Source organism: Lupinus angustifolius, chromosome LG01 (genome assembly GCF_001865875.1).
Source record: "Lupinus angustifolius cultivar Tanjil chromosome LG01, LupAngTanjil_v1.0, whole genome shotgun sequence".
Taxonomy (NCBI): Eukaryota; Viridiplantae; Streptophyta; class Magnoliopsida; order Fabales; family Fabaceae; genus Lupinus; species Lupinus angustifolius.
Genome location: NC_032009.1, coordinates 2,956,766 through 2,970,945, shown reverse-complemented (window position 1 = coordinate 2,970,945; position 14,180 = coordinate 2,956,766). Strand labels below are relative to the sequence as shown.

General features: G+C 32.1%; 1 protein-coding gene across 1 annotated transcript; it reads right to left on the bottom strand.

Annotated features, from left to right (window-relative positions):
• Positions 3,454–10,361, bottom strand: LOC109347120 (homogentisate phytyltransferase 1, chloroplastic-like). Its single transcript, XM_019586849.1, has 12 exons — positions 10,048–10,361; positions 7,511–7,788; positions 7,274–7,357; positions 7,102–7,176; positions 6,696–6,779; positions 6,511–6,600; positions 5,990–6,091; positions 5,560–5,655; positions 5,399–5,470; positions 5,219–5,314; positions 4,593–4,697; positions 3,454–3,739 (listed from the first exon to the last, which is right to left on the bottom strand). Exons 1-12 carry the CDS (start codon positions 10,097–10,099, stop codon positions 3,698–3,700), a joined length of 1,176 nt encoding a protein of 391 aa, XP_019442394.1. The 5' UTR covers positions 10,100–10,361; the 3' UTR covers positions 3,454–3,697.

Sequence of the window (14,180 nt, the reverse complement as noted above, 5' to 3'; positions counted from 1 at the left end):
TTGGATAGTCATGGGTAACAAATTCTTCATCTACCCAAGAAGTTCGCTTCATCAACAATAACACATATTCCATCATCAACTTTACGTAGTTTAACATATTATATATCTATATATTATTATTGTAAAAATTTATACATATTTAATATATTATTAATTTAGTTTAAAAATTAACAATAACTAAAAATAAATATCCAATAACACAATAATAATATAAAAACTATTATTCTTTCACATAGGTTGCATAAATGTTTTTCACATAAAATTATTAGATCTCCCCATTACCGCATGATATGCACTCATATCAATCTATAAATAAATGCAGGCCTCAATCTCAATTATTTTGTGTCCACTCAAAGCTATTCCATCATCTATGTTCTCTTTAGAAAACTACTGCTGCACTTTCACCTTTCCTTATAATAAACTATCACATCATCGCCTTTTCTTTTATTTAACAATCTTAGCCGTTCATTATTCTCTCATTTATTTAAATAATAAGGACCATCATTTATGGCTTTCTCTCTCCACAATCTTACAATATTTATTTTCATTTTATGTTTTCATTAGAGGAAATCTTATACGCATCAAACATGCTTACATCGCAAACTAGGGTATGTATATTAATCAAGATTAGAGTGTATGCGTGTAAAATATGAAGGCTCTCTAGGTTGGAGAGGGGTAGTTTTTTTAATATTTAATTTAAAATAAAAATGAGAATCTGGACCATTAAAGTTTTATTTTTTTCATGCATTATATTTTATTCATGTATTGCCCTCTCTATTAATGGAGAGAAGTCAGACTCGTAGAATATAAAGTAAGATTAATTATAATGACCACAAAAATTCTGTAAATATGAGATGATGAATGTATAGGGTAATATGTGTGACATTAGTGTTTTAATAATACAGCTAGTTATTATAGATATTGGGGTCCACAAGATATTCATTATTTGTCATAGGGACTCTTCTTCTGATAATGCAGCAAAATTTATGATTGTATTATTGAATCATAAAGTCAATGGACATAACAGGTTGGCCATTTGTTCTTGCAAGCTACTTTCACACTAAGCCACTAAGGTGTGAAGAACCAGACTGAAACCACTTGTCCTGAATAGTATTTCATTCTCTATCTCGTGTTATATTTTGTTTTTAAAAAAATTTTATTTATTAATATGACAACATATCATTAGTTTGGAATGCACATCTGTCTCACAATAAATGTCATTACATGTGTCATAATTTTATGATTAATCAGAAAAATACTTAAAAATTAATTCATTGTGGGATAACATATATGTTCTCATTCGTGTAAATTGAAAATAGATATCCTCTACTTGAAGAAACCAAAATAGAATATGAAAGTTCATATGAACATGTCATAAACCTAAGTATCACTAGCAATGGATCCAACCCGAGAGGTCGGTGCTGGATTTAACATGAAGAGAAGATGTATAGGTACATTTGTTTGACCAATGCCAACAAAAGAGTCAACAAAATATTTTTCTAACATGATTAATAATGCTTGATCCACAACGTTAAGTACTATAAGGGTGGTGGTTGGATCATTCTTCTTTTATTTTTCCAACTCTTATGACCCGTATTAAACACATGCAACTTGAACATTATTCACTAATATCCTCTCATATTGATTCATTGACTTAGGATAATAATCTTAATAATTTATCCTATTTGAAGTCTAAAGAAGCCCACCTAAAGAAATTACTCCACCAATATCGGGAGTCACAATTGAAAAAACAATCCAAAGGGAGAAATCGCTGACCAACTACCAATGACCATTTTGTTCATGTAGTAACTTATTTTTTAATCCAAGCACACCTTTGTTGAGTACCATGATTCATTCCTTAATTATAATAAGGTTATCCAATATCCATCGTAGGGTCATTCAGATCGTTAGGAAATTACTTTGCTTTATTTACAAACACTTTTATTTCTTAGGATAGTGTAATAAGAAATAAAAGGGTCTATAGTTAGCATCATTACTAAACAAAAAATGAGGCACTAACTAAGACATATTTCTTATTGAACTGATTAGAGGTTTGGATGTTTGTAATTTGAAACACTCGTATTTAGTATTGCAATTTAAGCCTTGTTTTATTTATTATTGAGAGTATTGGTAAGAAAATATATTAGGAGGATATTGTAAAACTTGTGTCCAATTTTTTTCTTTCATTCATCTTGTGTAAAATGTATTTATGTAATTGATCTCATATCAATTTGGCTTGACTCGTGATTGAAGCTTATGTGGTGGTCATGAAATGAGAAGAATTAACAAACTTGAGAAGAAGAAAAAAGATGAATTTATTTATGATTATGATATTACCTCAAATTACAGCTACCTTTTATTTTTCTGGTACTAAGGAGGGAAACATGCCACTTCATAAAGCCAGCATAGACATGTGTCCGAACACATGCACGCGTTAACAATATAATGGAATGGGAACATTATTCTATCTCATTCCTTGTCACGGGTCAATGACACATTGCCACATGAATAAATAAAAAATTTAAAAACAAAAAATACCAAAAAATAATATTTTAATTAGTTTGGGACAAGAAATGAGATATGTTGAAGTAAATGTTCTCTTACTCATAATATTCGACTTAGGAAGAATATGTGCTGTCAACATCAATATGTATATCACTAGTGGTACAAGGAAGGATACATATATTGTGTAACATGTAATGTTATTCCTTGCTATGGAGTATGGAAAAAATGATTCAGCTTTTATCTAAAACATAACAGACTAGCATATCCTTCTCAGATTCATCAACTTTATTTTGTTTTAATTATATTCCTCATATTAACTATCCTAATACAAATTTGATGTAAATCTAGTGCGTGCTTTACTGTTTTATTACTTTGTGGTGTTTCACCATCAGTTTAAACCTGAAATTAATATATCTATATTGAATAAAATATCTCATTATACTAGGAGATAACTTATTTTCTTCAATCAATAAAAGTATGACATGTATATTATTTTGTTTAGTTTTAAAAATATTTTTATAGAAAATGATTAAAAAGTAGTTGAAAAGATAATATATCTTTTATACTATAAGATACTTTATTCTCTTACATAAATTAAGAGGATAACTCCAATTATAATATTCAAAGCTGTTATAGGCAATACTAGAATGAGCAAAAGATTGTTGTGTTCTATTGCAGGAACTTAGCAAAAGATTTGAATTACAAGTTAGGAGAAATTGTTGAGATTAGAGGTAGAAATGAGTCATATCGAATTTGGCTCAGCTTATTGATTAAGAATCGACTCGAGTTGAGTTTTTTAATATGTAACTATTTTTTCATCTTAAATTTGATTGAAATAAAATTCCCAGACATAACTTGCAATTTAATTTTGATACTGTAAATCAGCACCATATATAATTGACCTATTCTTCCATTCTTTCATTTCAGCAAGCATGTTCTATTCCATTCAATCATAATCTTGGTGAATAAAGTGCAGAAATTCAGAATAATTTCCCAGAGTTTGGCTCAAGGCACACAACTATCCATTTTATGAGGCAAACAAGTAAGGAAATAACAAAAATCATCTCAAAGGAAATAATTCTTCATGTACAATTGCCAATTAAAAACTTAAGACTAATTTAGAGACTATTTCTCAAGTTTAACTTGTCATATAACCAAAACTAATTCTCAAGTCTACAGTGCTGCTGCATCCTTATCTTACTAAAGGTATGAGTAAGTACTCTGCATAGAAAAGCTGCAATAAGAATCAACCCATCATTAGTACAAAATCATGTTTCACATTGTAGATGAGAAGCCAAAGGATTTAGTGCAAAAAAACTGAAAATAAATATACACATAAAGTGGCAATAATTCATGTCCACTGATACTATGACTAAGTTCACAGGGTTTTCTTTCATCTTTAATGATCAAAATATTGGGACATTAGCTCATAAAATGAAGTTATTTTAGGTAGGAGCTCCTAAATTATTGGATTGATCAGTAAGTTCAATTTATCTTTTTACATTCATATGCCATGGTCCCTAGACATTAGGTACCATGACCTATAAATGTAGGGGAAGTGAGTTGGTCTCTTCAGGTAGCTACATAGCAATCAATAATAACAACAGGCAGTCTTATGAAAAGTATCATGTTGAAAAAAATGGATTTCATTGTAACTAATGTACCCCCTTCAATGTATAGATTGGAACTCAGAAATGGATTTCATTGGAACTAGCATACACCCGCTGTTTTGTATCAATAATAATTTGGAATTCATTAGAAGTCAAACTGTTGGATTCTACCACGATCGGGGAGCCTCCAACTATTGGAGAGTGCCATTGTTATGGAGCATGGGAAGAATGGAGAGACACAAGTGAGACACACGTCTTGAACCAAAACCTTAAAGCAATGGTTCCATGGACCTTTTCTACTTATAAGCTATTTCACTCTTCCCCTCATATCCAATGTGAGACTTCACACTTGAATAAACTCAACACAAACAACCATTAATTCTCAGAACAAGTAAAAAGTCATCATACAAGTGATACAACTACTTTTTTGACTAATAATCATTTGAGGATTATTTCTCAAAAGGTTTGTAATCTTACCTTCCAGATGAACATGTAGAAGGATGTTATGGAAGCTTTGCTCTTCAAATCTACAGACTTGGCACGATACCAGAGAACCAAAGCCAGAACGGCGTGTCCCAGCCCCTAACACATTTGCAGGGAATAAATTTCAAACACTGCTGAAATGTTCTAACAAGTTTGAATTCAAATGATATCTGCATTTTATAGACAATGTCTCCCAAGACCAACTTATATCTCTGATACCACTATCTAGATCATAAAGATATAAAGTTCGAATATTCTATGCAACAAAGTCAGCTTTGATAGAGAGATTTTTCCTTATTCCATTATAGATATCTACCATATTATGAGCTGAAAATATTAAACATAGTCTGAGAGCTCCGGTAAACTCTGCCAAACTTGCATCGGTGTATGAACACCTCACAGTAAACAAGCGTTGATATTAACCATCCAATATACCGTAAAAAGGTGGCATGTGAAGGAAGGCAGGTATTTTGATCACTTCCCTTGCAACTCACTTGTCTAAGAACTTGTTAGTCAAAACCATACCCCCATCTCCCAGGTACAAAACTAATAACTTCTTGAACGGAAGAAGCATACAACACACCCGTAACACTCAACGATACACATAATAAGCACATTACCGTGACAATTTTGCTCCAGAGAAAAGGAGATGCTGCTCCGATCAGGAGGGCGACACCATAAGCTATTTCGAGAAGTAAAACACAAATCCAGAATACCTGTCAAGAGATTAGTTATGGACATGCAAGGGATACAGGAGGACATAACCAAGTTTACTAAGATTATGAATTTGAAGAGCTTACCTTCTTCTGACCTAAGCGTACTGAAAATGATTGGATGCCAAATATTTTATCTCCTTCAATGTCAGGTATGTCCTATGTAAATCCATCAAAAAGTTTTTAGACTCCGGACACAGTTTGATGTTCAAAACAAATGAATGTTTTAAGAAACTAGAAGTTTTTACCTTGAACAATGCTATAACTACAGAAAAGAAGCTCATGAATGCGGTAGCGAAAATGAGCGGCTTTGAAAAGACAGCTGGCCTCTTGTACACATGAGTCTGGACATCATCACACGAATCAGCAATAAAAATCGTCAGACTTCCCGTGGAAGATAGACTTGTTCGATAGAATGTTATGATACTTATCAGATGCTATACTGCCAACATTATTATTGTTAAAATGCACCAGTTCCTTTCAATTTTCCTTTTTCCTTTACCAGTTTAATACTGTGGAAAGGTTATTTCAAAATTTAGGTCTTCTTCGGACAAGGTATGAAAGTGATGAAAATAGAGTAAACCATTAAAATCTGTTATTGCTGTCATGTGTACAAAACCTAATACATGCTCATCTGGAACTAAGAGTCTTAGAGAGAAAAATCAGCTAGGACAAAACCTGAATGTGAAGGAAAAATGCAAGTTGAACTATTACTGCCCGAACAGCCAGAATGCACATCGCTGCAAGCACCGCAAATCTCTTCCATCTCAAGAAGGGTATCTGAAAATTTTAAGAAGGCAAATTACAAAAGCAATGCTGTCAAACTCAATATATCTTCTAAAATGGGGGCTTCTTTAAGAATTTCTTTAAACATACAATGTTTTCCTGCAGGCTCAAACTTTGGTAGAGCAAAATCAATATTAGATAGCATGTGGATATAACTAGTGTTACACCATTTCAACCTCTGAACCCCACTTTGCTATCCTCCAAAGTGGAAAGTTAAGAGGAGTGGATATTATTTGACATTTAATGTAGTGAACTTTGACAATACAAATACCATATCGAATCCTGATCAAGTACTATAGAGCTCATGCAGATTTTTTGAATGAAAACATTGTATAATGAACAATGCATAATCATGCCTTACAGATTAAATAATATGGGGAGGGGGGAGTTAAATGCAATCCAAAATAACTCACATTGATTGAATAAGCCGTCCCTAGCAAAAAACTGACAAAAAGAGCCCAAAACAATGGCCATGAACCTACAATCCACCCAAGCCAAAAACTCTGTAAAAGAGAATAGAACAATAAGCCTCTTCTACCCTGTTAGTAAAGCTCATCTTGAAAAATACCGTTGGTAAATAGAGAAATCTATATGGTACCAGAATTGAAAAGGATGCAACAATAATGACACCAGTCTGAAAGGAATATTCTCCAGATGCCAATGGAAGATATGGCTTGTTTATCTGCAGTTGTTTCAATAGAACGGGTCAATAACAAGACAACCCATCTTGTATTTCCTCAGCAAAAGTATCTTCGCTATAAAATGTTGTGCATATTCTTGACCACATCAGAGGCTTTAATAAATTGTGCATGTGAACACAAAGATGGATGTATACATCTACTCTGCACAAGTCTCCTAATAGCCAACTTTAGTGATTCCATTGATCAACCATAAAGTAAATCTGCCACTATCATCTATTTTTTACTAGAATAATCCAGAAGTTCAAAAGACGCCCAAAACAATTTATTAGATATCCAAATCGTTTATTTCTATCAGTTTCATACCTTGTCTATTTCAACATCAGACAACTGATTCAAACCAACAATATAAATATTCATAAACAAGGCAGCTACCACAGCCTGAAGCACAAGAGCTCAAACAATTAGCCATTAAAGAAGTTATGGGGGAAGAAAAGCAATTAGCCATTTAAGAGAAACAACATATCTGAGGTCTCACCTCCAACACTCCAGTAAAAAATAGTGGAGATAAATCTGATGTTTTCTGCACTGCTAGGAGAGACACGGAAATTATGCTTAACGCCTGCCCAACCACATATGAAGTGAGTCCCTTTAAAACATTCAGAATATTACAAGTATCCAAAAAAGTGGTTGACACAAACGAATTGTATTAAGTATTGACCATAAGATTCTACTATTAGTTCTAAGAGTGATTCCAGAAAAGCTTGTACTTAACTGTGCCAATAACTGTGTGTGGCCTGGAAAACCTGTAGAAAGCATCCAAGGAACTTTTGGCTGAGTCCCAAATGCTTTTTGGATCCAAAGCTTGAGGTTCAGACTCAAAAGATTGTTCAGAGGCTGCTTTCACAACATATTTTCTACTGCATTCTTGACTTGTACACCCACCCTTAATGCCTTTGTAAGTATGGTTCAAACTTAGCTGCTTAAACCTCAAAAAATTATGTTCTTTTTGGATCTTTCTTTTGTGCCATGAAGCTGTTGGTGCATGAGAACCTAAAGCACCAAATGTTGCATTTAGTAGCAGACTAACAGTGGCGCTTTGAAGAACAAAAATTAGAGACTCTTTCTTCCTTTAGAATGAAAATAACTGTAGAAAAATCTATAGGGAAAACTAATAATCAATATCCAAATTACAGGAAATTGTGCAGATTGCTACTCTACCAAGGCATATATTGTTCTAAATATATAGATACATATCAGATGGTCAACTGATAGAGATCATTATCATCAATGCTCACTCCTCAAAAGACAAAAAAAAGGTAGCACCACCACAATTAACATCATAAAGCATGCTTGTTACCAATTGACAACATAATAGTTTGGATCGCCAACCTTTTTCATCATAGGGAAAGAATTATAATGCAACCATGCCTTGTACCACCATCGAGAATTTTTCAACATTTCCTGTTAGTTTACTGCTGTGAGGTAAAAAACCATTTGTATATTTTATCACATTTCGAAGTTTGGGTGTGACTTGCCATGCCATATCAAAGTCAACTCCAAGGCCTTATGAAGTTAAGCTACACTATGTTACTTATGAAGTGATTTCTTTTACAAAAAATGCCAAGGTGTATAAAATTTGAAGAATTAAGAGTTAACAAAGGTGTGTGAAGAACAGGAACAATAGTAACCAAATCTTGGGCATGAAAATGGGATGATGAAAGGGAAGGGAATTGGCAAAATATATAGACAAAATGCATTGCCATTTCTCATCCTTTCCCTCCATGACTCTCAATCTCACTCCTACTGATCACACAAGACTCTGACATTAACAAAATTACCAACATCCAAATTATCAGCAAAAAATGTTAGACAGGTTACTAACAGAAAGTAAATTCAACTACTTAGACTGCGACATAATATGAAGTTAGTATGATATGACAGAAAACAGTGTTAGATTGAGATGCTCAAATAGTTGCAGAAAACAATAAAGTGAAATGTGTGGGGTCCAGCCATGTGTACTTATTGTCAAAGAAAAGACAAAAAGTTCCATCAGACAAGACATTTAATGCAACACAATAGGTTTGGTTTCAGGAATGAAATTGGAAAGTCCTAACTCCTAAGACATAGGGCGGTGCTGCAAAACTTTCATTGGCTGAAATTTTGCATGCATTCACACTGCTTGGGAGCTCTATAAAGCTGAATTCTTCAGTTGAAGCAGAGCATAATATAAGTCTCAATGACTCTGTGTCTAAGAGGAAATCTAGCCTCCAGAGAGTGGGTGAAAAATAGATAGAGTAATCCTAAAAAGTGTAGGGTGTCAGAATATATGTATGTTAAGTAGTAGTATTTGAATAGGAGCTGTCATATCACAAAACACTATATTTATACCTCTTGTGTGAGAAGAGTATGACAAATATATTATAATTATACTAGTGAAATATTTTTCCCAGTTTGTCCCATGATTTTTCTCATAGTATTTTCCACGGTGTTCCTTTTTCTTTGCTTTGCTATGACACAAGAGTTTGTAGGTCTAATTTCATCAGATCTAATTTGGTGCCCTTGCCACATAACAATATCATGAATATAGCCCAGATATCCCAAAAAAATGATAGGAGTATGTTATACCACCCACAATGGTAACAAAAAAATCGTTCTTAGTGAAATAAGCACATTTTTCGTTCAAGTTCACCGCTAGAAAAGAGTCGTTCTTGTTCTTATTTCGCAACGGTAAGCTAAATAAGCAACATTTTTAAAGCGGTGAGTCAACATTAAAAAATGGGAAAAAATTGTTACAAGAGAGAAATATAAATGTAAGCATGTTTGTGGAGTCCATATAAGAACGAAATAAAGTTACACTACTAGAGGTGATTTTGACTTAAGTTGCTTAAGTTGTTAGAAAGTGTAAACAAATATGAAATAACCGGTGAGACTTATTTAAGAATGAAAAATGGTTGCATCGTCGTGGATGCTCTTAGAAACATATTATTGGCACAAGTTTTACTCCTCCAGAAATTTCCACCTACCAATAATGGTTCCATAATCAGCAAATACAATTTGAAACAAAAAATTGACAAAACACCCAATATTTGTGAAATTTGTACACAGAAAATGACTCAATTTTTCATCCTTAATAATCAAATTAGTTCAAACCCTCAAAACAATGCCACTTAGATGAACATATACAAACACTAAAATGAGTGGCCATTGTGGGAAATATAAGCTATGGGAAAAAATAAAATGCATTTTGGTATGAAAAATGAGAAAGGGGAAAATAATGGTAAAAGCATAGAGAGAGTGAGAGAGAGATACCAATAGTGAATGAAGATGGTTTAGGAAAAGATCCAAGAAGCAGTGAATCCATCTTATAGTATTTGGTTTTGTTGTTGTTCTGTTTGAGTGACTAAGTTGTTTTTTCCTTTCCCCTTTCTTCCAATGATTTGCGAAAGGAAAAGTGAGTCACGATTCTCCTGAACTGGAAAAAACCACAACGGAATTTTGTTGGCAAAACAGAACACTGTCACCGTCAATTACGATGTGTTGTGCTCAAAGCACAATTACTAGAATTAGTATATATTTTCTATTTAGAACTCACCTACGACCTACCACACTAACACGTCTCACGTGTGATGATGTGTTGTGTCGTCGGAAAGTTTAAGGTATTTGCTGTTGCGTCCAACAATTTAGAAACTTTATACGTTAAATATCTATGACAATAAAAACCGAACCCATGGATATCCATCCGAACCGAATTTAATGAAAAAACTTGATGTGATTGGGTTTGGGTTTTACCCGGGTTTTTTGGGTTTAGTATAACAAAGACTCTAACCTGAACCCGCCCCTAAGTAAGGTAATTCATTTTAAAATTGAAATTTCTACCAATTGTTTTTAATTTCTAATTTTACTTTACATACTATTGAATAAAATAATATAAGAGAAAATAGAAATGTTAGAGAAAAATTACACAAAAATAATATCATATTTTCCTTAATACTTTAACCCGACGGGTTCGGGGATATTATTTTTATTTTCAACCCCATTGAGTATGAGTTCGAGTTCGGATTTTGAATTTCGGATTTGAATTTGGGTATATACAAACTCAACCCCGACCCCCCCTTTACCATCCTATAAATATCCATTCTTCAAAACTTCAAATAATAATATCATTTTGATTCCTATTTTTACAAGGAACTAAGGCCCACTGGATCTTGGTCAATCTTGAGTAAGTAAAAAGTATTTTCTTAAAGGAACTTTAGTTTTCAAATATTTTCTTGGTTAGCACGCCGTATTAAAAAATGGTCACTAGCAGTACATCTAATTCATTTCAGCAATGGCTAGGAGGACCTTATAATTCTCACATCAAATTTGGGTTTGAAGATTTTGAAACCTGCTACTCAACATGTATGAGTTTAGGTATTGAGGTCTTTAGACTTGCGATTCATGACTATAAAAACTTACTATCTTAAAATATTTTTTGTCATAATATTATTTTAGTAATCATTACTCATTGAGGGATCTTATATGTTTGATAAGTTTATTTTCTTACTTTAAATTATATTTTTTTATTTAAAAAATTTAAACTTATATAATTATACTTTAATTATATTTTGTAATTGTTATTATCATTTTTCTTCTTCTTTTAGTTGATTAGCTAAAATATTTTGCACATGATTATTTGAAGGGAATGAAGTATCTCCTGGTATAAGGAGATAAATTATATCCTTCTGTCAGTAAAATCATGACATGTGTCATGTTTCATCATTTTCTATAAAAATATTTTTAAAAATAAACAAAATAATACAAAAGTCACATTTTTATTGGATATATAAGATAAATTATTTTATGATATGAGAATATACATGTACAAATGTATAATTTTTTGTGTGGATCTGGATCCCAAATGAGAGTTTGGATGAGTAAAGTAATTCATTGCTCATATTAAGTAAATATCATTTAAACAAATGACACATAGTAATAAACAAAAAATGTATATAATGACGTTTTTATTTACCATTATATTTTTATTATTGAGAAGATGAATACAAAATAAGTAGAAAGTATTGTCTGGATTCGTTCACATTCATTATTTTACACAGAAAACTAAAAATACCTATGGCCCGTCAATTTCGTTATTTTCTTCTCTTTTATCGGATTAAAATACTAATAAAAAGACAGAGGCCACGAGTGAACGGTCACAGGGAAAGATGCCATAATAGACCAACTTAAAAAGTATCACGTGGATGGTACCAGTGTCTTATATTTTTTAAATTATAGAAATACTAAATACATAATTAAATATGTTTAGAATAAAAATAATATAAAATGAATTATAAAACATTAATCTGTAGATTCGGGGAATGTGTGCTCACATGAAAGTTGAGAAAGACAGTAAATCTCAAAGGAGAATTCATTAATAAGTATAAGTTGAAAATTTGACCAAATATATTTATTTCTATGTATAAATATAAACTTTATTATAAATCAAATACATTACATTTCCTAGGAAATATAAGACTTCACAAAATGTATTAAATTAACTAGCATCTCTATTCTCCTGTTCGGTAACAGGAGGGTGAGCCGGGCTAGGGTCTGGCTCGGGTCTTCCAACTATATATATGTCTTAAATCATGTCCTAAATTTTCTTCCGCACTAATAAAAATATGTCATGTTAATTAAAAATATTAAACATTTAGTATTTTTCCATGGTAACTCGACAAAGCATTGCTCTGGTCAAAATGTATGTATTAAGTTGTTTGCATAATACATTTGATTGTATGGTTGGTTTTGGGTGGAGAAGAACTTCACCACCAGTAACATCAGATAATGTTTTGACATTGTGTGAGATTTTGCTCGAGTAAGCACAATGAATTAATCTTCCTGAATTAGATTACCTTTCTACCTGTAATATATTAGAGTAGTTTCTCGCTTGATTTCCCTTGTGTTATTTAGTATAAATTATGTAATTTCAAGCACAAAGGAGAGGAAAATATTTACATTGTTCAATGAAGCATCTAGGTCTTTATATATGCCAAAGCTAATAAGGGAACGCTTGGAAGCAAATTGCTTTCTAATCTTCGGATGAAAAATTTTGGTTACCAATTATTATTTTGTGCATATTTTAGAAGTCGTGGTAACATTATACAACTTTAGTGTAAAAGTCGTGATGAAGTAATTCAATTCTATCGGTATAGAAGTCATGATGGCACATAATGACTTCTGAATGGAAGTGATGTAATACAACTTCTGGTCAGTATAGAAGTCGTGATGATACATAACGACTTCTGGATGGAAGTCGTGGTCGTGTAATACAATTTTTGGTCAGTATATAAGTCATTCTATGCCAACCTGACTTCCCACATAAGTCGTATTTTGCTATCAACTTTTAAACTTTAACGAAATGCCTCACAAAAGTCGTATTTTAGTATCACGACTTCTAAACAACAATGGTAGCCGATCACAATTTTGATAGATGATTCGATCCAATAACTAAAAAAATAGTTCACCTGGAAACGAACTAACTTGCAGTTCGCAAGTTAGTATATATATATATATATATACTAATCTATGTTTTTGTAAGCAAGCTTTATTTTTGCATATATGTATGTATATTATAGAGTAGTTTGTGGCTAGTTGATACAAGAGTAGTCTTCTTTATGAAATTGTGGGTGCAAGTTACATGAACATCCATTATACTATCTCTTATTTGAATTTCTATCAGAGTGGATTAAATTTATATGACGCATTGTTAAACAAGGTTTGGTTGTTGTTATAACCAGACTAGTTTTTGATAAATCAATGAATTTGGAACTGTTTGATATTACTAGAATGCATATGATAATTCACCATTCACCAACGTGCAGAACCACCTCTGTCTGTTCTTCTTACGGTGGACCTTTTCTCCTAGCGGGATTAAATGGATAAAAGAAAACTCCAATCCTAAAAAGACATTACTTTGTGGAAAGAGATTTTCGTTTGTAAGTTTAGTTTTGAAGGGAAAATGAGAGGAAAAAAGATTTTATATTCATCCCACAAACGTATTTTGTGACTCTAAAATCTTTTATTTTATTCATTCTTCTCTAAAACTAAACTCGCATATTTAAAATATTGCAAGTTTTCTCTTAAAGTGTGATAAATTGCTAGAATGTATTCACAATTACAGAAAAAAAGTAATAAGAAAATCGTTATGTCATTTTTAAAAAAGTTTTTATTGGATGAAAGTTTCATAACAGTGTTTAAGATAGTGTATGTTGTAGACTTCATATTTTAGTGTGAAAATAAATGGCAAAACTATTCAATTTTGTGATGGATCCAAAAATTATGACTTATATTATTTCAATTAAAATTATTTTATGTAGATCAAATATAACACCTTAACACAAAGAATAACATAAGAGTATCCCTTCCTAGCACCAAAAAGAATAACATAGAGTATATAACAGGTCAAT

Excerpts from the sequence above, each read along its gene's own strand:
- LOC109347120 (XM_019586849.1), bottom strand. The coding sequence starts at position 10,099 with ATGGATTCACTGCTTCTTGGATCTTTTCCTAAACCATCTTCATTCACT. Across the intron at positions 6,601-6,695 it reads TTGCATCCTTTTCAATTCTG|AGTTTTTGGCTTGGGTGGAT; the intron begins GTACCATATAGA and ends TCTCTTTTACAG. Across the intron at positions 6,092-6,510 it reads GGACGGCTTATTCAATCAAT|ATACCCTTCTTGAGATGGAA; the intron begins GTGAGTTATTTT and ends TAAAATTTTCAG.